General features: G+C 47.0%; 1 protein-coding gene across 1 annotated transcript; it reads right to left on the minus strand.

Moving 5' to 3' along the window:
* Nucleotides 1-1,951: 1,951 nt before the first annotated feature.
* Nucleotides 1,952-24,765, minus strand: dnai2b (dynein, axonemal, intermediate chain 2b). The gene is made up of 12 exons (XM_034161398.1): nt 24,492-24,765; nt 13,741-13,902; nt 8,741-8,862; nt 8,091-8,233; nt 7,905-8,018; nt 7,690-7,829; nt 6,573-6,695; nt 6,015-6,238; nt 5,784-5,919; nt 5,495-5,641; nt 2,499-2,706; nt 1,952-2,415 (listed from the first exon to the last, which is right to left on the minus strand). Exons 1-12 carry the CDS (start codon nt 24,672-24,674, stop codon nt 2,411-2,413), a joined length of 1,707 nt encoding a protein of 568 aa, XP_034017289.1. The 5' UTR covers nt 24,675-24,765; the 3' UTR covers nt 1,952-2,410.
* Between the last annotated feature and the right edge of the window lie 1,606 nt (nt 24,766-26,371).

Raw genomic sequence — 26,371 nt, forward strand, 5'->3', positions numbered from 1 at the left:
AAATAATGACAACAAAAATTGTAATATTGGACATGCAAACCTACCTTTGTCTTGTTGTTTTTTTCTCGTCTTCCAAATTCTTCTTTTTTCTTTTCTCCGCTCCAGAGGGATAATTTCTTTTCTGAGACATGACTTGCACTCACTTCCTTCCTCACGATTAGTCATCGACCACCTGACACAAGCGGTGCATCTAAATTTGCCCAACGGTGGCAGCAGCCAACAGGAGGCATCAATTAACCTAGTATTGGCATTTAGTCAAAATGAATTTATTTTTTTCGGGTGTAATACAATTTCGTTTAAATTATTCAATATTATTTTAATTTCATGTATATATTTACTTTTTATCACAACGTCTCGGTGCTCTCGGGGCCCCCTGGTGGCGTGGAGGCCCTAAGCGACCGCGTAGTTGGCGTATGCCTTGGGCCGGCTCTGACAGAAAGTGTGCAATAATTATTTAAACAAAATTAGGCAGGTGCATAAATTTGGGCACCCCAACAGAAAAAATACATCAATATTTAGTAGATCCTCCTTTTGCAGAAATAACAGTCTGTAAATGCTTCCTATAGTTCCAATGAGTCTGGTTGAAGGTATTTTGGATGATTCTTCTTTACAAAACATCTCAGGTTTGCTGGTTTCCAAGCATGGACAGCCTGCTTAAAATCACACCACAGATTTTCAGTAATATTCAGATCTGGGGACTGAGCTGGCCATTCCAAAACATTGTTCCTCTGCATGCCTTAGTACATTTTGAGCAGCGTTTAGGGTCGTTGTCTTGTTGAAAGATCCAGCCCCGGCGCAACTTCAGCTTTGTCACTGATTCATGAACATTGTTCTCAAGAATCTGCTGATATTGACTGGAATCAATGTGACCCTCAACTTTAACCAGATTCCCAGTACCTCCACTGGCCACACAGCCTCACAGCATGGTGGAACCACCTCCAAATTTTACTGTAGGTAGCAAGTGTTTTTCTTGGAATGCTGTGTTCTTTTTTCAGCCATGCATACCGCCCCTTGTTATGTCGAAATTACTCAATATTAGTTTGATCAGTTCACAGCACCTTATTCCAAAATGAAGCTGCCTTGTCCAAATGTGCTTTAGCATACCTCAAGCAACTCTGTTTGTGGCATGTACGCAGAAAAGGCTTCCTCTGCATTACAGCATCATGCAGCATCTCTTTGTGCAAAGTGTGCTGTATAGTTGAACGATGCACAGAGACACTATCTGCAGCAAGATCATGTTGTGGGTCTTTGGAGCAGGACTGTGGGTTGACTATGACTGTTCTCACCATCCTTCTCTTCAGCTTATCTGAGATTTTTCTTGGTCTGCCACTTCGGGCCTTAACTAGTACTGTGCCTGCGGTCTTCCATTTCCTCACTATGTTCCTCACAGTGGAAACTGACAGCTGAAATCTCTGAGATAGCTTTTTGTATCCCTCCCCTAAACCATGATGTTGAACAATCTTTGTTTTCAGGTCATTTGAGAGTTATTTAGAGGCTCCCATGTTGCCACTCATTAGAAGAGATGCAAAGAGGGGAAACATTTGCAAATGGCCACCTTAAATACTCTTTCTCATGACTGGATTCACCTGTGTAAGGAGGTCAAGGGTCAATGAGCTTACCAAAACAATTTTGTGTTCCAATAATTAGTGCTAAATGTATTCAGATCAATAAAATGACAAGGGTGCCCAAATTTATGCACCTGCCTAATTTTGTATAATTTTACACTTTCTGTAAATACTAGAAACTTCATTTCACTTCTCAAATATCAGTGTGTTCGTCTGCTATATGATATATTTAACTGAAATTTCTGATCCAGACAACCAATGATTTACAAAGGAAAATCATGAAAAGGTGCCCAAACATTTGCATACAACTGTGTGTGTCGTACACACACACACACACACACACACACACACACACACACACACACACACACACACACACACTGTAAATATCAGGATTTTTTTATTGCAATTTTTCATGACAAATGAGGCAACTTATCCACTGTTACAATTCAGAGCGGAATGTAGGATCAACAACATTAGCTTGTCGTTGTAGCAAGCAACACTAAGGAAGTCTGAGAACCAAAATCACACATTCTTTAAAACCTCCCCTCCTGATTGGTGGAGAGCTCCTAAATTACTCATAAGTAACTAATTACTTCTTCCTGTTGTTTATGTTGAATAAAAAGAATTCTCATGCTTCAGAATAACTTTTTTATTAACACAACAAAAAAGAAACATATGTGTGAAAGTGGACATACCTAGTGAAAAGTGAAAGTGGATTTGATGTTCAGTCATGGATCCTCTGAATGAACTTTTTTGTTATTTTCTGTCTTTTTTTGCAGTGGCACAGTTGAATGTGTAGCTTGTTCATTTTGCAGTTTCTTTCTTTCTCTTCACAGACACAGTTAAACTAAAAAAAATAATAAGAAGACTTAGACCATGAGTTGTGCAGCTACATGTGAAATAAAGACGCAAGATAAAATTTATGATCACCTGGCTTCCGGCCCGTTGCTTGGGATGCCAGGATGCTGTAGAACTCAGCCTCGACTCGTGCCATCATCTCCTCTGGACTTTCCGTATCATCGGCCTCTCTGCCACTGTCCTCCGCCCGGCTCTGTTCCGAGCGACTGCGCTCCTTCAGACGGATCTCACGCTGCCGAGCCTCAAGGATTTTCTCCCGCTTTGTCTCCCGCTCAAACATCTAAGAGCAGCAATCCATTTGTCACAAAGGCATTATGGATAAAACAGAAGGTCACGAGAAGTAACACCAAGACACAAAGTCACGATGGAAACAGAAAGACAGAGAATGGGGAACAGGATTAAAAGCAGAAACACAGAGACCCTAAAGACTTGGACTTTCATTCTCTTGCAAAGATAACAGCATCACCAAGCACCTCTAACCTTTGACCTCATGGGTCCATAAGATCTTCCCTACTGCCTCTGGTCTCCAAGGCCAAGGACCCAGGGACATGAACGTCACTGTTGAGATAACTGAATGCTCTCAAATTTCAGTGAAAATTCCAGCAGTTGTATTTAGAATTAAACCAGAATAAGTTACAAAAAATGAATTCAGGATGACACAGAAGCCTGAGACTTTCAGTATGGGTCTAATCCTTGCATCAGGTCAGAGTTTGTTCCATCAAGCCTCATCCTGGATGACTCTGTTGTACGGCCCTGCTGGGCTGGCAAGTTTGATCAGTTGTATAATCCTGATCATCCTCTTGACAGGTTGTTGGACCTTTTCAGTACCATGGTTCTTGTGGCTGATCCTCCAGTCAGGTAGAGATTCAAGTGTAACAATGATGAACCTGCTGAAAGCTGGAAAACTGCAGCAACCTGAGATATTGATACTGATGAAGCTGCTGTTCTCCTTCCCTCATGGGCAATCTTATTTGATTTTCACAAAGTGTTTGATTCAGTTTCCAAGTTGTTCTCTGGGACATCCTGAGAATTGATGGGATCCCCAATAACTTTATGGACATCAAACCAGCCGATAATCAGGACCTGTGAGCACTGTGCAGAGCAGGGGCAGAGTCTCTGGAATTTCCCAGTGAATTCTGGTGTTCCTCAGGGATGTATTCTGGCTCCTCCACTGTTCAGTGCTTGGTTGGATTGGGTGTTGGGTCAGGTTGTGGAAACCAGCAGCTTAGGAGATTTGTTGGTGAGGAAAGGTTTACTGACCTTGACTTCATGGACAAGGCTGTGATCTTTATGGAATAATTGGATAGCCTGACTGCAGCACTTGAGAAACTGAGTGTCTGGGTTTGCAGTTGTCCTGGATCAACACTATGATCCATCCTTCCAGTGACTTCCTGGACTCACCCATCAGAAGTGTATCTGTCTGTGGTGAAAGTGTTGAACTTGTGGAGACATTCATTTAGCTCAGCAGTGACTTTCACGTCTTTGGATCCTCGTCCTTTTAGAACATATGGCATAGGTGTCAACCTGACTCCAGAAAGGGCAAAGAGGATGCAGGATTCTTTGTAACCACCAACTCCACCAGGTGATTTCATTGATGAACTCATCCTGTTTCCTGTTAATCAGTGAAATCACCTGGTGGAGATGGTGGTTACAAAGAAACCTGCATTCTCTTTGCCCTTTCTGGAGTCAGGTTGACACCTACCTTATGGAGTCATGAGGTCAAAGGTGTTTAGTGATGCTGATATCTTTGCAGGACAGCAAAAGTCCAAATCTTTGGGGTACTGGTGCTTCCTGTCTTACTGTATGGTTGTCAGTGTTGTGAAAGTGTAGGAACACGGACCCACAACAGGGGGCGCAAATGAACGGACAATGGAGGAGTCAAATAACACTGTTTTTACTGTTGTGAAACAGGCACAACAAACACAACCGATTACAATATTGAGACTGAGTTCAATTACAACGGTGTCGTGTGGGCAGGCTCGACGATAGGAGACGTCTGTCCAAGTCGAACTGGAACCAACCCGATTTCCTCTGCCACCGAACCCCGGGAATACTGGAGCCGCCAAGTCTCGAATTCCCAGGTGGCCACTGCCTCCGCTCGTCGGATCCGGTACTGCTGGCAAGGAACAGAAACAGTCAGGTGTGGATGCGGCTGCACCCAGCAACACGGAGGGTGGAGAGTCCACCTCCACCTCTCGTCAACAACAATCAAGAAGTGTAGGAAGGTGAGTACTTATCTAAATGTTGTCCGGTAGTCAGCTGTCCTACAAATAATCAACAAGAATTACAACTATAGTCACTCGTATGTTTAGGCGGAGATTGTTACCTCTTTGATAAGGCGATATCTCGGCAAATGAGGTGGAGATGCCGTCCTGCTGATATACCTCCCTGTTGATTGGAATCAGCTGTCTCCAGTGATGGGTGACAGCTGTCATCCTGGCTGCTCCTGTAAGGCGGCAGCGCCCTCCGGTGCCTGGAGCCCGCACTCCAGGCAGGGCGCCCTCTAGTGGTGGTGGGCCAGCAGTACCTCCTCTTCAGCGGCCCACACAACAGTCAGTTAGACTCTAACCAGTGACCTAAGGCAACAACTAGATGTCTTTGGTACCAGGTCTCTTTGGAGTATCCTTGGTTACCACTGGAATGACTGTGTCAAACCAGCAGGTACTTAGGGAGACTAAGATGAAGAGGATCACTGACATTGTGAGGGAACATCAGCTATGACATTTTAGTCATGTGGTGCATTTTGTCTGTGCATGATCCAGCATGCAGGTGTCTGCATGTTGAGGACCCCGGCAGCTGGTTAAAGTCAAGCTTATGCCCCTGTTTCACCTGACTGTGGCAGACAGATGGTTACTTTAGAGACGTAGAGATGGACTGGTTGTCTGCCTGAGTGGTTGCCATTCAGGACCCAAGGCAGTTCTGTGGTGTGGATGTGGCAAAGCTCAGCACCAGCACATGCTCCAAGACTTGACTGAATGTATCCTGCTTTTAATTTTTCTGTTTATAATGTGTCTCGGGGAAGTCTTCTGCTGATGGGAAGTTTCACTGTGTGACAGTTTAAGTGTTACCTCGGCGATCAGATTCTTCTCGTTCCTCTGGAGGGTTGACAGTCCATCACAGACCTTCAGCAGTGTGGTGCTTCCCTGTTGTGATCCACAAGCCAAGAAGCAGCCTTTGTCCTGAACTCGCAGACTGTAGAGTGCCTCGTCACACACCTGACGACGACAAAATACAGCAGAAAATCATAATTAGCTCTTTCCCCTTTCAACAGAACCTGAAGTCCACGGACTTGCTGGCACACCCACATTACTGGGTTTTATGTTTCTGGACACATAAGGGTTAACTGAAGATTTTGACCTTGATGCTGAGCATGGGGTCAGTCTGTTTGAAGAGGAGGTCCCAGGTGTCCAGCATGCCATCCATGTTAACAGTGAAGAAGATGGAAGGCCTTACTGGACTCCAGCAGGCATCCATCAGGTGTGACATCTGGTACCTACAAACACAAAGAGGTCATCATCAACCAGCTTCGTCCAACCCTCCACAAAGTCCAGGCAAATCCCAGCCGAAACAGTGTGTGCTGGTGGCTACCCAGTAAACATGATAGGTGAATCCTTGATATCTTCAGACCAGATGCAGGCTCTCCAGTCTCCCACAGTGAGAAAGTTTTTAGAGATGAAAGGATTCCTCTGCACGGCATAGACGGGGCCGTGGTGACTGCTGTACATACACACAATCTTGTCAGCAGGAGCCTTTGCTTTACGGTTGCAGGACATAATCACACCACGTTCCGTCCCCACCAAGAATTTGGGTGTCTGGAGACACAGGAACACAGAGACACTTTAATGACATTTACTGTAGGACAGAGTTCAGTAGCAGGGGTGGCGGCCAAGTGGCTAGTGCACTTGTTTTCAGTACAGAAGGTTCGTGGTTCAAACCTTACACCTGCTACATTTCTCCATGTAATGTGGAGTTGTGTCAGAAAAGGCATCTGGCATAAAACTTGTGCCAGTTCAACATGCAGGTCCACCTTGAATCTGCTGTGGCAACCCCGAGTGAAAACAAGGGAACAGCTAAAGGGACTTAGTTTTAAGACAGAGCTCAATAAAGGGGAAGGCCAACTGCTGCTATCTGGTCAGTAAAACTCACCATGGTGGGCTCAAACTCCAGGGACATGGCTCCAAAAGCTTTCTCCAGGTTTCCCTTCTTGCTGGGATCCAGAACCAGACTTTCTGTGGGATCACTTAGCTTCCTCATATCCCACCACAGGACCTAACAAAGACAAAGCAGTCATTCTAAGGCTGAAGCCAAAGCTTAACTCAGACAATTAGTGAGTGACAGGTTCTTGAGTCATCAGTATCCTGTTTCTGTTGAATGTTACCATGTACCCAAACGGTTGGACCTAAGCTATTGGAACTGGTGGACAGAACGTCATTTGATTAAATAGCTGATCACCTCTGATGGCAGTGACCTCGCTGGTGTGAACTGACCTGAATTACAGGGAATACACATCCCTGAAAAGGCCCCTCACTCCAGATCTGCTCAAGAATGTACAGATCTCTTCAGACTACTCACTGCCTACAGTTTTTATTTCTGTTCATTTATTTTTAATGACATTATATCAAAATGAAAATAACATTTCTTCATGTCCCAGAGACACTTTACAGGAATCTGTGCAACCATCATAAAATATACTGTTCAAAACCCATAGTACACATTCAACTCTAGATTAGACAGAACTTTACTGATCCCTTGGGAAGACTCCCTCGGGGAAACTGAGGTTCTAGCAGCAGTGTATAGCAGCACACAGGGTAAGAAACACACAGAGTATTAAAAATGAAAGTAAAAACAAAAAACAACAGTTTGCAACACAAATATAAATAGCAGACATACTGATCAATACTGGGTTACTACTGTTCCTCTCCTTCCCGTTCTCTGTCTTCCTGTTACTCCTCCTCCCCCTGAGTGAGGAGTTGTACAGTCTGATGGCCTGAGGGACAAAGGAGTCTGACTGAATAAAGAGTTCTAACATCACCTAGGCAAATAAAAAACAACCGCACCACCTCAAACAAATACAGACAGGTAAACAGACAGAGACAGATGGATAAACAAACCAACAGACAGACAGGTAAACAGACTGATAGCAACAAAGCATCCACAGGACCGCATCATGTGGTTGCTTTCTCCTGCTGATTTTCAGAAGGTGGGTGAAGTTCTGGACCTAGCCAGATTTGTGAAGCAGTTTTCATTGTGTCTTTGTGTCTACCTGTCCATCCGTGGACACAGAGAAGGCATCTGTCCCAGTTTTGGATTGCAGCCAGACAACCTTGTAGACTGGGTCCCTGTGACTCTGCTCCAAAGAGGACATCTCCACTGGCTGGCTGCCTTTGCGGGTGTCCCAGTATGCTAAAGCAAAATGCACACACAGTTCACTACACCATCTGAAATTGATTCTTTGGATCAGTCTGGTAATGAACCTACCGATCTGTCCATTGTAGCAGCCTGCAACCAGTGTGTGTGAGTCTTTGGGATTATAGTCCAGACAGACAAGCAGAGACCTCGACTTCAGTGTCAGATCTGGTCTGTTTGGGTTTTCTGGAAGTTAACAAAAACATCCAACAACAAACTGAACGTTGAGTCAAACTGCTGCTCAATCTGAAATCTTACCAATGTCCCAGATGTACGAGTCCAAGCTCATGTCTCTGGTGGCTCCCTGGAACACCATGGTTGAGTATGCTGCTGCAAGCTTCCTGCCGCCATCAGGATGCCAAGACAGACATGTGACAGTCCGCTTCACTTCATTTGGATCTCTACAAGTAGAAACATCCATCAATGTGCCAAACCTTTAGAGACGTACTTCTCATCGCGTTCAAAATGTCAGCATTCAAAACAGGGTTGGAAACAAGGTTCAAGACAGGTATGAAACAAGGTTCAAAACAGGAATCAAACCAAGGTTCAAATGAGGGTTCAAAATAAGGTTTAAAACAGGGTTTGAAACAAGGTTCAAAACAGGGTACAAAACAAGATTCAAAATAGGACTCAAAACAAGCTTCAAAAGATGTTTGAAACAAAGTTAAAACAGGTGTAAAGAAAAGTACAAAACAGGGTTACAAAATGATTGAAAACAATGTTCTAAATAAGGTAAAAAAAAAGGGTTCAAAGCATCAGTGTCTACTTTCAAATTATAACACCCACAGTACACAGGTTTGACAGCTGGTTGTGCAGTAACTTCAAGATACCAACCTTTAAAAAGTTTGGATCAAAGTTGGGTGTAGTGATTTTTGCTGGCACAGAATCGAGGATTTTACAGGACGTACCGGAAAATGTTGATGGTGCGGGCGGTCGGTGGCTCCTCGCCATCCTCCACATCATCCTCATCCTGGAAGTACTCCTGGTAGATGTCAATGATGTTGTTCTGTTTGATGAAGTGCTCCATGATCTGTACACAACAAAGACACACCCACCTGTCAGTCAGTCCATGGCTTTCTGTGATGGCTGTCCAAAGACATTATGGGAAATGCAGTACCTCTCTGTGCTTTGTAACCTACCTTCTGTCAGAATGTTTAAAATTGCTGAGCACTTTGTTTCTGATTTTCATCAAGTGTTGATCTGTGTTGAATGCTTGATCTCTTGTTTGACTGCCTCTACTGGTGGTTGGCTCTCACTGCGGTATTGTATCACTTCCTGTTCTGGAGCACAGCAGTGTTTTGCTGTATCTGTTAGCTGTTTAATCTGTGCAGTTAGATTGATCTAGTTAACTAGATAACGATTTGTTTCACAGTGTAATCTTCACGTGCCTTAACTAAAGCACTCCCTCTGCTGAATCACCTCTAAATTATTTACATATTATTCACTTTGTGTGTTTTTAGGAATCTGCTAGCTGAGCGCAGCTACTAGCTCTTAGCCGGTTTAGCATGGCGGCTTCTCCTGTCTCTCCTGCACTTTTCTGCTCTGGGTGTGAAATGTTTAGTTATTCCTCGGCCTCCTTTAGCAGTAATGGTACTTGTAATAAGTGTAGCTTATTCGTAGCTTTGAAGGCCAAGCTGGGCGAATTGGAGACTCGGCTCTGCACCTTGGAAAATCCTACAGCTAGCCAGGCCCCTGTAGTCGGTGCGGACCAAGGTAGCTTAGCCACCGTTAGTTCCCCTCCAGTGGATCCCGAGCAGCCGGGAAAGCAGGCCGACTGGGTGACTGTGAGGAGGAAGCGTAGTCCTAAACAGAAGCTCCGTGTACACCGCCAACCTGTTCACATTTCTAACCGTTTTTCCCCACTCGGCGACACACCCACCTGTTTTGAGAAATGTGAAGTTAGCGACACCAGCAACCATAGTCAATTGTCTTCTGGGGGCCAGAGCAGGCGACACTGAAGGAAATTTGAAACTGCTGGCTAAGGCTAGGCGTAAATTTGGTAAGATTGTAATTCATGTTGGCAGTAATGACACCCGGTTACACCAATCGGAGGTCACTAAAATTAACATTGAATCGGTGTGTAACTTTGCAAAAACAATGTCAGACTCTGTAGTTTTCTCTGGGCCCCTCCACAATCGGACCGGGAGTGACATGTTTAGCCGCATGTTCTCCCTGAATTGCTGGCTGTCTGAGTGGTGTCCAAAAAATGAGGTGGGCTTCATAGATAATTGGCAAAGCTTCTGGGGAAAACCTGGTCTTGCTAGGAGAGACGGCATCCATCCCACTTTGGATGGAGCAGCTCTCATTTCTAGAAATCTGGCCAATTTTATTAAATCCTCCAAACCGTGACTATCCAGGGTTGGGACCAGGAAGCAGAGTTGTAGTCTTATATACCTCTCTGCAGCTTCTCTCCCCCTGCCATCCCCTCATTACCCCATCGCCGTAGAGACGGTGCCTGCTCCCAGACCACCAACAACCAGCAAAAATCTATTAAAGCATAAAAATTCAAAAAGAAAAAATAATATAGCACCTTCAACTACACCACAGACTAAAACAGTTAAATGTGGTCTATTAAACATTAGGTCTCTCTCTTCTAAGTCCCTGTTAGTAAATGATATAATAATTGATCAACATATTGATTTATTCTGCCTTACAGAAACCTGGTTACAGCAGGATGAATATGTTAGTTTAAATGAGTCAACACCCCCGAGTCACACTGGCAGAACGCTCGTAGCACGGGCCGAGGCAGAGGATTAGCAGCAATCTTCCACTCCAGCTTATTAATTAATCAAAAACCCAGACAGAGCTTTAATTCATTTGAAAGCTTGACTCTTAGTCTTGTCCATCCAAATTGGAAGTCCCAAAAACCAGTTTTATTTGTTGTTATCTATCGTCCTCCTGGTCGTTACTGTGAGTTTCTCTGTGAATTTTCGGACCTTTTGTCTGACTTAGTGCTTAGCTCAGATAAGATAATTATAGTGGGCGATTTTAACATCCACACAGATTCTGAGAATGACAGCATCAACACTACATTTAATCTATTGTTAGACTCGACTGGCTTTGCTCAAAATGTAAATGAGTCCACCCACCACTTTAATCATATCTTAGATCTTGTTCTGACTTATGATATGGAAATTGAAGACTTAACAGTATTCCCTGAAAACCCCCTTCTGTCTGATCATTTCTTAATAACATTTACATTTACTCTGATGAACTACCCAGCAGTGGGGAATAAGTTTCATTACAGTAGAAGATTAGATTAGATTAGATTAGACATAACTTTATTAATCCCTTGGGAAGACTCCCTCAGGGAAATTGAGAAGTGCTGTTCCTCTACAATTATCTACACTATTTTGGTGTGCTACCAGGGCAGCTCATGCATGACGCCCACGAGGAATATCAGATAATCATTTTTTCTCCAATCACTCACAATGTGGTTTCATCTGTTGTCAACCCCTCACAAAGTTCTTTCATGATTCTTGCACATTATGAGTCACAGAGACCTTTGTCCCCTCGCCAACTTTGAACTGTTCAAAATTCAGGCACGAGACATGTGCCTGCAACTCACTCAAGGAAACAGCGACACTCAGCAAACAATGCACAAATTCTCACAAATTCCCTTGCAAATGTCCTTCGGTCTCTTCACACATAGTATGAATGTGGCTGAATTGCGCATGAAGCAGGAATAATATGCAATATGTGTAAAATCGGAGCTGCCTCCAATGCCTCGTACACCTATTGCTACAACTATTTGCGCATACCAGTGGCTGAAAGACAGATTGCCCTGTGAGAGCCCATTCGATACCTCTCAAGGCAGGTGTCAGCCAAATTCCGGGTGACATACACAAACATCTAACACCGCTCCCTTGGCACTTAGAAAATGTGTGGCCATTTGCACTGTTAGCACAAAAACAGTCAGCAGACGATCACTTTTGAGCTGGCAGTGAAATCTGTCTAAGTGCCCCCATGACTGGAGTTGCCAAATACACGTGGCATGCCAGAGTGTCGGCTCTCCCCACAACACGTGTGCGTGTGTTTCGCGCACTCCCCCGCTCCCCCCGCTGCTCCCCAACACATGGCGTGCATGTGCTTCGCCGTGTCCTGTAAGCGGCGCCGCAGGACTATATGACAAGTCAACAGTGCGACAAATACGCCACTTTCTGTCATGTATCAGCAGAAATACATCATAACAAATGGCGTTTGGTCAGTTATCACTGTGCTTTTTTCTCTTTTTTACAAAATACGTTTATCTCTTTCTTGATTTTAGCCATTTCATGCTCCTGTTATAAAGACTGTGAGTGTAGCGCAGTGGCAAAGTTTCTTTCTGGTAATCAGAGCTTTTGTAAATTGCAGGTTTGAATCCCGTAGGTGGCATGTATATTTCTTTTTTTTCACAGCAGCTATGCGATGTGGTGACACATGCTCCAGCTGCTCGCATTGTGTTCCTGCTGCGACGGTGTTGTGCACACTCATGCACGACACCGCTGCCTGCACGAAACCGTTGCAGCGGGATTGTTCACACCTGCCCATTAGCTCAATGTTTTTGTGGTTCGCTAATACCAACTGTTCCGCCATGATTTGCCCTGTTTTGTACTTATTCGTACTACACTCAACAAAAATATAAACGCAACACTTTTGGTTTTGCTCCCATTTTGTATGAGATGAACTCAAAGATCTAAAACTTTTTCCACATACAAAATATCACCATTTCTCTCCAATATTGTTCACAAACCAGTCTAAATCTGTGATAGTGAGCACTTCTCCTTTGCTGAGATAATCCATCCCACCTCACAGGTGTGCCATACCAAGATGCTGATTAGACACCATGATTAGTGCACAGGTGTGCCTTAGACTGCCCACAATAAAAGGCCACTCTGAAAGGTGCAGTTTTATCACACAGCACAATGCCACAGATGTCGCAAGATTTGAGGGAGCGTGCAATTGGCATGCTGACAGCAGGAATGTCAACCTGAGCTGTTGCTCGTGTATTGAATGTTCATGTCTCTACCATAAGCCGTCTCCAAAGTCGTTTCAGAGAATTTGGCAGTACATCCAACCGGCCTCACAACCGCAGACCACGTGTAACCACACCAGCCCAGGACCTCCACATCCAGCATGTTCACCTCCAAGATCGTCTGAGACCAGCCACTTGGACAGCTGCTGAAACAATCGGTTTGCATAACCAAAGAATTTCTGCACAAACTGTCAGAAACCGTCTCAGGGAAGCTCATCTGCATGCTAGGCGTCCTCATCGGGGTCTCGACCTGACTCCAGTTCGTCGTCATAACCGACTTGAGTGGGCAAATGCTCACATTCGCTGGCGTTGGCACGTTGGAGAGGTGTTCTCTTCACGGATGATGCGAAGGAGATGTGTTGCACTGCATGAGGCAAATGGTGGTCACACCAGATACTGACTGGTATAACCCCCCCAATAAAACAAAACTGCACCTTTCAGAGTGGCCTTTTATTGTGGACAGTCTAAGGCACACCTGTGCACTAATCATGGTGTCTAATCAGCATCTTGGTATGGCACACCTGTGAGGTGGGATGGATTATCTCAGCAAAGGAGAAGTGCTCACTATCACAGATTTCGACTGGTTTGTGAACAATATTTGAGGGAAATGGTGATATTGTGTATGTGGAAAAAGTTTTAGATCTTTGAGTTCATCTCATACAAAATGGGAGCAAAACCAAAAGTGTTGCGTTTATATTTTTGTTGAGTATATGTGTGAAGGGGCTCTAAGCTGTGACAGTCTAGTGAGATAGTCCCTTAGTGATAGTAATTAGGTGAGACAAATGTCATTCCCTAATTTTCATTCTGACTGTGAAGCCCCGTCCTATGCTGATGCTTGGCGGAAACAATAAATGTGTCAGAAGAATGTGAAACTGATGTAGATCCTGGTCTTACTTGGCCCAGCTGCAGTATGCTGTTGGCGTAGTCTTCATCCTTCTCCACCTTCTTGCGGTAGCGGCTGGTCTGCTCCATGTCCTGACTGTTAATGTCTTTAGGCCAGCCGCCCTCCACATGGTTCATCCCGCGACTCTCAAACTCAAAGCCAACCGTATTCACCTGCAGACCAAATACAGGCCAGCTCCTATTATTCAGTCAGAAACACACAGCTCTGCTTTAACTTTGCAGAAACAAATTTGACTGTCCCATACAACTGGAACAAGAATTTCTCATCTGTGATCACACTGTTTTGGAATCTGAATAAAAACTTCTTTCATCCTCAAATCATAACCCTTTCTCCAAAGTCAAGGTCAAAGGAAACAATTGGGCAAAACATCCATCCACCAGGATATCTCCAAAACCAGATCTTAGCACCAAATGAAAACTGCTTGATCTTTGATCATGAACTGAAAGATGCCACATAGTAATTTCTCTTCAGTCAAAGATCTGTTGTGTGGGCCGCTGAAGAGGAGGTACTGCTGGCCCACCACCACCAGATGGCGCCCTGCTTGAAGTGCGGGCTTCAAGCACGAGAGGGCGTCATAGCAACCGGGAGTGACAGCTGTTACTCGTCATCAGCATCAGCTGTCACTCATCCACATCATCACCACCACCTTAAAGGCCGGACTGCAACTCCACCTCCCCGCCGAGAAATCAACTACCAATCAGGTAATTTTCTCTGCTGACTCAAAACATTGAGTAATAATCTGAACTTCTTTGCAGCCGTTTTCCTGTGGTGTGTCCTTATCTGTGGGATTGGCGTTTGGTGTGATCAGCGACGGCTTCGCTTCACACCCCAACCAGATAAGTGGTTAGACAGGAGCTGCACGAGTGTGTGATTGGAGGTGGAGGTTCTCCCTCCTTACTGAATACAGACTGTGGGATTACTGAGTGTGCGACCTCACACTCATCAGGACTGTCTCTGTTCTCTGCCAGCAGTACCGGGTCTGACTGCTGAAGACAGCGGCCACCTGGGGCGCAGGGCTTGGCGGCTCCGGTGTTCTTCAGCTCCGTTGGCGGTGGAAGCTGTGTGGGATCGGCTCTTCTCTCGCCAGGCGTCTTCTATCGTCGAGCCTGCCCACACGTCACCTGGTGTATGATTGACAGTCACTATATTGTTATTGTTTGTACGTCGTTGTGCGATTCACAACATTAAATTGTTACTTTTGGCTTATCCATTGTCCGTTCATTTACGCCCCCTGTTGTGGGTCCGTGTCACGACACTTTCACAACAAGATAAAAGTCAGATTTATGGAAAGACAATAGAAAGCAAGTCCAATTGTATGCCAAAGCAGCCCACACAGCAAATATACAGGTCTGAAAACCAGGCAGAGCTCAGCACACCAGTGACAATCTACAGTGCACCTGGAAAGTATCGACAGCGCTTAACGTTTTCCAGATTTAATTTTATAGCCTTAATGGATACAATAATTTTTTCCCCCCTCAAAATTCTACTCACAACACCCCATAATGACAACATGAAAAAGTTTTCTATTTTCATTTCTGCAAATTTATTAAAAATAAAAAAGTAAGAAATCACGTGTACATAAGTATTCACACCCTTTGCTCAATACTCTGTTGATGCACTTTTGGCAGAAATTACAGCCTCAAGTCTTACTGAATATGATGCCACAAGCTTGGCACAACTATATTTGGGCAGTTTTGTCCATTCCTCTTTGCAACACCTCTCAAGCTCCATCAGGTTGGATGCGGAGCATTGGTGTACAGCCATTTTCAGATCTGTCCAGAGATGTTCAGTCGGATTCAGGTCTGGACTTTGGCTAGGCCACTCAAGGACATTCACAGAGTTGTCCCGAAGCCACTCCTTTGATATTATGGCTGTGTGCTTAGGGTCATTGTCTTGCTGAAAGATGAACCGTTGTCCCAGTCTGAGGTCAAGAGTACTCTGGAGCAGATTTTCATGCAGGATGTCTCTGTACACTGCTACATTCATCTTTCCCTCACTCCTGACTAGTCTCCCAGTTCCTGCTGCTGAAAAACATCCCCACAGCATGATGCTGCCACCACCATGGTTCACTGTAGGGATGGTGCCTGGTTTCCTCCAAACATGATGCCTGGTATTCAAATCAAATCAAATCAAATCAATTTTATTTATATAGCGCCAAATCACAACAAACAGGTGCCCCAAGGCGCTTCATATTGTAAGGCAAAGCCATACAATAATTACGGAAAAACCCCAACGGTCAAAACGACCCCCTGTGAGCAAGCACTTGGCGACAGTGGGAAGGAAAAACTCCCTTTTAACAGGAAGAAACCTCCAGCAGAACCAGGCTCAGGGAGGGGCAGTCTTCTGCAGGGACTGGTTGGGGCTGAGGGGAGAGAACCAGGAAAAAGACATGCTGTGGAGGGGAGCAGAGATCAATCACTAATGATTAAATGCAGAGTGGTGCATACAGAGCAAAAAGAGAAAGAAACACTCAGTGCATCATGGGAACCCCTCAGCAGTCTAAGTCTATAGCAGCATAACTAAGGGATGGTTCAGGGTCACCTTATCCAGCCCTAACTATAAGCTTTAGCAAAAAGGAAGGTTTTAAGCCTAATCTTAAAAGTAGAGAGGATGTCTGTCTCCCTGATCCGAATTGGGAGCTGGTTCCACAGGAGAGGAGCCTGAAAGCTGAAGGCTCTGCCTCCCATTCTACTCTTACAAACCCTAGGAACTACAAGTAAGCCTGCAGTCTGAGAGCGAAGTGCTCTATTGGGGTGATATGGTACTATGAGGTCCCTAAGATAAGATGGGACCTGATTATTCAAAACCTTATAAGTAAGAAGAAGAATTTTAAATTCTATTCTAGAATTAACAGGAAGCCAATGAAGAGAGGCCAATATGAGTGAGATATGCTCTCTCCTTCTAGTCCCTGTCAGTACTCTAGCTGCAGCATTTTGAATTAACTGAAGGCTTTTCAGGGAACTTTTAGGACAACCTGATAATAATGAATTACAATAGTCCAGCCTAGAGGAAATAAATGCATGAATTAGTTTTTCAGCATCACTCTGAGACAAGACCTTTCTAATTTTAGAGATATTGCGCAAATGCAAAAAAACAGTCCTACATATTTGTTTAATATGCGCATTGAATGACATATCCTGATCAAAAATGACTCCAAGATTTCTCACAGTATTACTAGAGGTCAGGGTAATGCCATCCAGAGTAAGGATCTGGTTAGACACCATGTTTCTAAGATTTGTGGGGCCAAGTACAATAACTTCAGTTTTATCTGAGTTTAAAAGCAGGAAATTAGAGGTCATTCACACCAAAGAGTTCAATCTTTGTCTCATCAGACCAGAGAATTTTGTTTCTCGTGGTCTAAGACTCCTTCAGGTGCCTTTTGGCAAACTCCGGGCAAGCTGCCATTTGCTTTTTAGTAAGGAGTGGCTGGCCACGCTATCATACAGTCCTGATTGGTGGATTGCTGCAGAGATGGTTGTCCTTCTGGAAGGTTCTCCTCTCTCCACAGAGGAATACTGGAGCTCTGACAGAGTGACCATTGGGTTCTTGGTCACCTCCCTGATTAAGGCCCTTCTCCCCCAATTGCTCAGTTTAGACTGGCAGCCAACTCTGAGAAGAGTCGATATCGAACTTCTTGTTGGGAAGGTGTCGTAGCACGGACCCACAACAGGGGGCGCAAAGGAACGGACAATGAGTAAGCCAAAAGGTAACAATTTAATGTTGTGACAATACACAACTAAATACACAAAATCTGCAAAGTCAATTAACACCAGGTGACGTGTGGGCAGGCTCGAAGATAGGAGACCCCGATGAGAGAGAGGCCGCGTCCCACACGGCTTCCAACACCAACGGCCTGAAGAACACCGGAGCCGCCAAGTCCCGAATCCCCAGGTGACCTCTGTCTTCGACTGTCGACCCTGGTACTGCTGGCAAAAAGCAGAAACAAGATGAATGAGTGTAAGTCTTTACACTCAGTGGTTCTCGGTCTGTACACCGTTAGGAGGGGGAACCTCCACCTCCGAATCACACACTCGTGCAACGCCTGTGTAACCACTTATCTGTCCAGAGAGTAAGGCACAGTCGTTGTCGTTAATCTCCGCCACTCCAGATAAGGCTCCGTCCACAGGAATAGGGCTGCAAATAGCACAATGTGTCAGTCAGCAGAGAATTACCTCACGGTAGTCGATTTCTCGGCGGGGAGGTGGAGTTGCAGTCCGGCTTAAGTAGTGGCGTAGATGAGTGACAGCTGGTGTGATGAGTGACAGCTGTCACTTCCTCTGGATCTGGCGCCCTCTCGTGCTTGGAGCCCGCACTCCAAGCAGGGCGCCCTCTGGTGGTAGTGGGCCAGCAGTACCTCCTCTTCAGCGGCCCACACAACAGGACCCCCCCCTCAACGGGCGCCTCCTGGCGCCCGACCTGGCTTGTCCGGGTGTCGTCTATAGAACTCGGCCAGGAGGGCCGGGTCCAGGATGAAGCTCCTCTTCACCCAGGAGCGTTCTTCAGGTCCATACCCCTCCCAGTCCACCAGATATTGGAACCCCCGGCCCTTACGACGGACGTCCAGGAGCCTGCGTACTGTCCAAGCAGGCTCCCCGTCGATGAGCCGGGCAGGAGGCGGCGCGGGTCCAGGTGTACAGAGGGGCGAGGTGTGGTGAGGCTTGATACGGGACACGTGGAAGACAGGGTGGATCCGCAGTGAAGCCGGGAGTGGGAGCTTCACTGCGGCCGGGTTGATGATCTTGAGGATGGGGAATGGTCCGATGTATCTGTCCTTTAACTTGGGTGAGTCCACACAGAGAGGGATGTCCTTTGTTGACAGCCACACCTCCTGCCCGGGCTGGTACGTGGGGGCCGGGGAACGTCGGCGGTCCGCATGGGACTTGGCCCTCGTCCGGGCCTTCAACAGGGCAGAGCGGGCGGTCCGCCACACCCGGCGGCATCTCCTGAGGTGGGCCTGGACCGAGGGCACACCGACCTCTCCCTCCACCAGCGGGAACAATGGGGGCTGGTACCCCAAACACACCTCAAAAGGGGAGAGGCCGGTAGCAGACGAAACTTGGCTGTTGTGGGCATACTCGATCCAGGCCAGATGGTGACTCCAGGCCGCCGGATGTGCGGAGGTGACACACCGCAGGGCCTGCTCCAACTCCTGGTTGGCCCGCTCTGCCTGGCCGTTGGTCTGGGGGTGGTACCCGGACGAGAGACTCACGGTGGCCCCCAGCTCCTTGCAGAAACTCTTCCACACCTGTGAAGAGAACTGGGGACCACGATCTGATACAATGTCCGATGGTATCCCATGCAGCCGCATGACGTGGTGGACCAGGAGGTCTGCCGTCTCCTGGGCCGTCGGGAGCTTCGGGAGGGCCACGAAGTGGGCCGCCTTGGAGAACCGGTCCACTATCGTGAGAACGATGGTGTTGCCCTGGGACGGCGGGAGGCCCGTGATGAAATCCAGGCCGATGTGAGACCAGGGGCGATGAGGCACTGGCAGGGGTTGGAGGAGGCCCGTCGTCCTCCGATGGTCTGCCTTGCCCCTGGCGCAGATGGTACAGGCCTGGATGTAGTCCCGGACGTCGGTTTCCAGGGACGCCCACCAGAAGCGCTGCTGGACTACTGCCACGGTCCTACGCACTCCGGGATGACAGGAGAGCTTGGACCCGTGACAGAAGTCCAATACGGCAGCTCTAGCTTCTGGTGGGACGTACAGTCTGTTCTTGGGGCCAGTCCCCGGGTCCGGGCTCCTGGTCAGGGCCTCCCGGACGGTCTTTTCCACGTCCCAGGTAAGGGTGGCCACGACAGTGGACTCGGGGATGATGGTCTCGGTGGGGTTCGACAGCCCCGCTTTGGCTTCTTCTTCATGCAATGGGACAATGCATCTGATTTTTGGTTCCTGGTCCCGGGGCGATACGTGATCCGGAAGTCAAAGCGCCCGAAGAACAGAGACCAGCGGGCTTGCCTGGGGTTCAGCCGCTTGGCGGTCCGGATGTACTCCAGGTTCCGATGGTCCGTGAAAACCGTGAAGGGCAATGACGCCCCCTCCAGCAGGTGTCTCCACTCTTCAAGAGCCTCCTTCACCGCAAGAAGTTCCCGATTGCCGACGTCATAGTTCCGTTCAGCTGGGGTCAACCTGCGGGAATAAAAGGCACAAGGATGGAGAACTTTATCAGCCTCCACGCTCTGGGACAGCACGGCTCCTATCCCTGAGTCAGAGGCGTCCACTTCTACTATGTACTGGCGATCAGGATCAGGCTGCACCAGAACTGGTGCAGTCGAGAACCGGCGTTTCAACTCCTGGAACGCGGCTTCGCACCGATCCGACCAGGCGAAGGGGACATTGGTGGAGGTCAGGGCAGTCAGGGGGCTAACTACCTGACTGTAACCTTTTATGAACCTCCTGTAAAAATTTGCAAAGCCGAGGAACTGCTGTAGTTTCCTGCGGCTTGTTGGTTGGGGCCAGTCTCTCACCGCCGCAACCTTAGCCGGATCAGGGGCGACGGAGTTGGAGGAGATGATGAACCCCAGGAAGGACAAAGATGTGCGGTGGAACTCACACTTCTCGCCCTTCACAAACAGCCGGTTCTCCAATAACCGCTGTAGGACCTGACGTACATGTTGGACATGGGTCTCAGGGTCCGGGGAAAAGATGAGTATATCGTCCAGATATACGAAGACGAACCGATGCAGGAAGTCCCGCAAGACGTCATTTACCAAGGCTTGGAACGTCGCGGGGGCATTAGTGAGGCCGAACGGCATGACCAGGTACTCAAAATGACCTAACGGGGTGTTGAATGCCGTCTTCCATTCGTCTCCCTTCCGGATCCGAACCAGGTGGTACGCATTTCTAAGATCCAATTTCGTAAAGATTTGGGCTCCATGCAGGGGCGTGAACACTGAATCCAACAGAGGTAACGGGTATCGGTTGCGAACCGTGATCTCGTTCAGCCCTCTGTAATCAATGCATGGACGGAGTCCGCCGTCTTTTTTACCCACAAAAAAGAAACCAGCACCCATCGGGGAGGTGGAGTTCCGGATCAGCCCGGCGGCTAAGGAGTCCCGGATGTAGGTCTCCATTGATTCGCGTTCCGGACGTGAGAGGTTGTACAACCTACTGGACGGGTACTCAGCGCCCGGGACCAAATCGATGGCGCAATCATACGGTCGGTGCGGAGGAAGAGTGAGCGCCAGATCTTTGCTGAAAACGTCAGCAAGATCATGGTACTCCTCTGGCACCGCCGATAGATTTTGGGGGACTTTGACCTCCTCATTAGCTGTAGTGCCGGGGGGAACCGAGGATCCTAAACACTCCCGGTGGCAGGTTTCACTCCACTGCGTCACAACCCCGGACGGCCAATCTATCCGGGGATTGTGCTTCACCATCCATGGAAAGCCCAAAATCACTCGGGAGGTAGATGGTGTTACATGGAACACTATCTCCTCCCTGTGATTCCCAGACACAACCAAAGTCACTGGTTGTGTCTGATGTGTAATTAATGGAAGCAGGGTGCCGTCTAGTGCTCGCACCTGCAATGGTGCCGGCAGAGCCACCAGGGGGAGCCCTACTTCCTTTGCCCATCTGCTGTCCAGCAGATTCCCTTCTGACCCCGTGTCTACCAGTGCTGGGGCGTGAAGGGTTAAATCCCCACAAAGGATTGTTACTGGGATTCGTGCCGATCTGCGGGTTCTTTCCGCGTGTGTGTTATGACCCACCCTTAGCCCAGTTTCTAAGGACGGGCGTTTGTAGTTTGACCATTCAGGGCAGTCCCTCTGCATGTGCTCACAAGAGCCGCAGACAAAACATTCCCCGCGGGCCAGCCTCCTTTGTCTGACGTTTGTTTTTGTTTTGGCCCTGCTCGTGTCCATAGCCTCCTCAGCAGGGGGAGCTGTAGCCACACGGGGCTCCCTGGCAGTGAAGCGTGGGGACGACGTCACCTTGTCGGAACCGGAAGAGGGAGGGACGGCACGTGCCCGGTCATGCCCCCCGGCCTGCTCCCGACGATGCTCGCTTAAACGGTTGTCTAAGCGTATAACCAAATCGACAAGCCCGTCAAAATCCCGCGGTTCCTCCTTAGCCAGTAGGTGCTCCTTGAGGACCGGGGACAGTCCATTTACAAAGGCGGCGCGGAGCGCAACGTTATTCCAGCCGGACCTCGCTGCCGACTGCATACTCGGCTGCGCTACGGCGCCCCTGTCTCATCGACAGCAGCACGTTCGAAGCGGTCTCACCTCTGTTGGGATGATCAAACACTTGTTTGAACTCCCGTACAAACCCAGTATAAGACGTTAGGAGCCGTGAGTTCTGCTCCCAAAGCGCCGTAGCCCATGCGCATGCCTCTCCTCGAAGCAGATTAATAACATAAGCTACCCGGCTAGCATCTGATGCATACATGACAGGGCGCTGTGAAAAAACAAGCGAACACTGCATGAGGAAGTCTGCGCACGTCTCCACACAGCCCCCGTATGGTTCTGGAGGGCTTATGTATGCTTCAGGGGACGGTGGGGGGGTTCGTTGAACGACCAGTGGAACGTCTGACACAGGCCCAGGACCAGCCAGAGGAGGAGCTGCAGCAGCGCCCTGACCGCGCGCTTCCACCCTGGCGGCGAGAGCCTCCACTCTCCGATTAAGGAGGACATTCTGCTCGGTCACTAAATCCAACCAAGCCGTGAAGGCGGTTAAGATCTGCTGCAGCTCACTCAACACGCCTCCTGCTGACGCCTGCGCTCCTGGCTCTTCCATTGGCCGTTCACGCTCGAGCTGACGCCCCTCGGAATCCATGACGATTGGCCGAGAAATCCTGTTGGGAAGGTGTCGTAGCACGGACCCACAACAGGGGGCGCAAAGGAACGGACAATGAGTAAGCCAAAAGGTAACAATTTAATGTTGTGACAATACACAACTAAATACACAAAATCTGCAAAGTCAATTAACACCAGGTGACGTGTGGGCAGGCTCGAAGATAGGAGACCCCGATGAGAGAGAGGCCGCGTCCCACACGGCTTCCACCACCAACGGCCTGAAGAACACCGGAGCCGCCAAGTCCCGAATCCCCAGGTGACCTCTGTCTTCGACTGTCGACCCTGGTACTGCTGGCAAAAAGCAGAAACAAGATGAATGAGTGTAAGTCTTTACACTCAGTGGTTCTCGGTCTGTACACCGTTAGGAGGGGGAACCTCCACCTCCGAATCACACACTCGTGCAACGCCTGTGTAACCACTTATCTGTCCAGAGAGTAAGGCACAGTCGTTGTCGTTAATCTCCGCCACTCCAGATAAGGCTCCGTCCACAGGAATAGGGCTGCAAATAGCACAATGTGTCAGTCAGCAGAGAATTACCTCACGGTAGTCGATTTCTCGGCGGGGAGGTGGAGTTGCAGTCCGGCTTAAGTAGTGGCGTAGATGAGTGACAGCTGGTGTGATGAGTGACAGCTGTCACTTCCTCTGGATCTGGCGCCCTCTCGTGCTTGGAGCCCGCACTCCAAGCAGGGCGCCCTCTGGTGGTAGTGGGCCAGCAGTACCTCCTCTTCAGCGGCCCACACAACACTTCTTCCATTTAGGGATGATGGAGGCCACTGTGCTCATTGGGACCTTCAAAGCAGCAGAAATGTTTCTGTACCCTTCCCCAGATTTGTACCTCAAGACAATGTTTTGGAGGTCTACAGACAATTCCTTTGACTTCATGCTTGGTTTGTGCTCTGACATGTGCTGTCAACTGTGGGACCTTATATGTAGACAATTGTATGTCTTTCCACATCATCTCCAATCAACTGAATTTACCCCAGGTAGACTCCAGTTAAGCTGTAGAAACATCTCAAGGATGATCAGTGGAAACAGGATGCACCTGAGCCCAATTTTGAGCTTCAAGGCAAGGGCTATGAATGCTTATGTACATTTGATTTCTTAGTTTTTTTTTTTTGTTGTTTTTTTTTTATAAATTTGCAATGTTGAATGTTTAGGGAAAAATGATTTCATCCATTATGGAATAAAGCTATAACATAACAAAATGTGGAAAAAGTGAAACACTGTGAATACTTTTTGATTTTGCAAAAGCTCATAAATGATAGTGGAGGAATCAGTTCATTTTCATTCATGACTACTGTAAATTAAAATAAAGCAGTTCCTAGCAGTGATCCATGTTCAGATAGACTGAACAAAGTCTGAATCAGGAGCTGTGAAGCCAAAAAATCTGATTGATTTTGACTCTCAGGTTAAAGGTCACTGCCACAAGCGACTCCTCTGGATCAGATCAGATAAGATCAACTTTATTGATCCTACAGTGGAAATCACTTGTTGCAGCAGCAAGAGTCATACAGTAGTTAAGAAAAATAAAAAGATTTACATTTAGGTGACTAAAATATATTGCAATGTTTGCTGGTGGATACATGTAAACAGATTATGTGAAAAATAGAATATGTATAAGTATGTGTAGATATGGTAAAATTATTGCACAGTTGCACATGTAAAAAAAGCACAAAAGGTTTCAGGTGAAACACCTCCATTCCTCCACCGTCACGTCCGCTTTTACAGATTAGTCAGATTAACGAGTCACGTGGCGTGACAGCGCCCCCAATCAAGGACAAACGTGGCTGAAGTATGTCCGCTGTGAGTGCTCCTGTAATGCACTGATATTTTTTTTATGTAACTTTAGTTCTATTTTCTGGACAAAAAGCAGGGGTCAGAGGTCAAAGATGGACGATTCGTTCGAATCCGAAATAACACTCGAATGAGAGCGGGTGTGGATGTGGACCTGGTGCTCGGACATGTCAGGGCAAGACTGCAGCGCCACGTCCCGCGGGCTTCTCTGGACGAACTCCTTGGACAGATCCGGATCCGGTGCCAGGTCCACAAGCAGCTCGGCAGGTCGGTCCGAGAAGACACAGGGGCGACCGAAGTCTGCTCGGAGCTTCGAGTAGACGTGGACGATCTCCATCTGAAAACCCAAAGGATTGCTGCGACCGGTATTCTGTGACGTCCACTCAAAGCGCGTGTCCGCCCTGGAGACCAACTTTTCCCCGCAAAAAGTCACAGAAACAAACAACGATCCTCTCAAATGTTTTCGGTATCCTAGCAACGCGGTGAGAGACGTATCCTAGCAACAGTGGACGGACTTATTGTCGGTGTTCGACACATAAAACCTGAAAACTGAAATACATCAATAAAATAAAAATATAAGACTAAAACCCATCATATAAAAATACAGTGAGTCACGAAGGCGCTCATGGTGACATGTTTGTGGTCCATCTGATGTTTTCTGTTGTCCAAACTGCATCAAAACATCTAATAAAAAAGTCCTTATGTTCAGCAACAGCACACAGTGTGTACATGTGCTATCAAGTTCCTGACTGTTTTTTGTCAGTCTCCCCAAGGGAAACACTGTATTATAAATTGAGATCCACAAAGGGGTGGGAGAAAAGTACGACATACAGGGGCGTAGCACCAAATTCCGAGCCCTAGGTACTAGCCATTCGAGGTTTTCACGTTTCCCATAACCAGAGAGTCACTGCAGTCATGACAATTGTAAATGAATATTATACTACAAAAATGTAATTTTTTATGCTTTTCATCACGTTAATAAGAGACTTCTGCATGATACTCTGAAAACTTGCTAAAACAATTACAACAAATAATCCGTCTGCTACGTTTAATCTGTGTGGAATTTAATAAGCGCAAACCGAATTTCAGACATATTATATATATTAGTCTGGAACAAAGAGGCCAAACGGTGTTGTAAAGAACAATAATCAAGACGTTAAAGAGCAAACTTCACTTTCCCCCAGAACGACATGATCAGGAAGTGATTGTAGCTCACAGCAGCTCCCATTGAAAATAACAGAGACACAGCCTGTGATTCTCACTTTTACATAAAACAAACACAATAACAACATCTATAAACCCAGAGAATATATTCACAAGAGTTTTAGGCACAATATAAAAATAGTTTTATGTTGCGATGTTAATGCTGTTGTCCGTGTGCAGTGGTTAAAGTGAAGCCCGATCAGAGCGTCTCAGTGCCGTTCTCAATGTTACTGAGATCTCGCAGGGCGGCGGACTCTTCGAGGTTTTGCGGGATTTGAAACCTGAAAAGCCTCAATATTGAGCCCCCCCCCACACACACACACTCACTGTTGTGCACTTTTTTTTATCAACGGAAACACCACATTTCTAATACATAGTCATACAGAGTCAGAGCTCTATTGAGCTGAGTATTCCATTAACTTTAACTAGTAATGACTTCATGACTTTCTTTGCTAACAAAATTTTAACTATTAGAGAAAAAATTACTCATAACCATCCCAAAGACGTATCGTTATCTTTGGCTGCTTTCAGTGATGCCGGTATTTGGTTAGACTCTTTCTCTGCAATTGTTCTGTCTGAGTTATTTTCATTAGTTACTTCATCCAAACCATCAACATGTTTATTAGACCCCATTCCTACCAGGCTGCTCAAGGAAGCCCTACCATTATTTAATGCTTCGATCTTAAATATGATCAATCTATCTTTGTTAGTTGGCTATGTACCACAGGCTTTTAAGGTGGCAGTAATTAAACCATTACTTAAAAAGCCATCACTTGACCCAGCTATCTTAGCTAATTATAGGCCAATCTCCAACCTTCCTTTTCTCTCAAA

The sequence above is a fragment of the Thalassophryne amazonica genome, chromosome 20, assembly GCF_902500255.1.
Source record: "Thalassophryne amazonica chromosome 20, fThaAma1.1, whole genome shotgun sequence".
Classification (NCBI taxonomy): domain Eukaryota; kingdom Metazoa; phylum Chordata; class Actinopteri; order Batrachoidiformes; family Batrachoididae; genus Thalassophryne; species Thalassophryne amazonica.

What these genes read in the sequence shown, in the direction of transcription:
- dnai2b (XM_034161398.1), bottom strand. Translation starts at nt 24,674, where the DNA reads ATGGAGATCGTCCACGTCTACTCGAAGCTCCGAGCAGACTTCGGTCGC. An exon ending in CTGACATGTCCGAGCACCAG is followed by an intron (nt 13,903 to 24,491) that starts GTCCACATCCAC and finishes TTTGGTCTGCAG; the next exon opens with GTGAATACGGTTGGCTTTGA. An exon ending in GCATACTGCAGCTGGGCCAA is followed by an intron (nt 8,863 to 13,740) that starts GTAAGACCAGGA and finishes TGTTGTGTACAG; the next exon opens with ATCATGGAGCACTTCATCAA.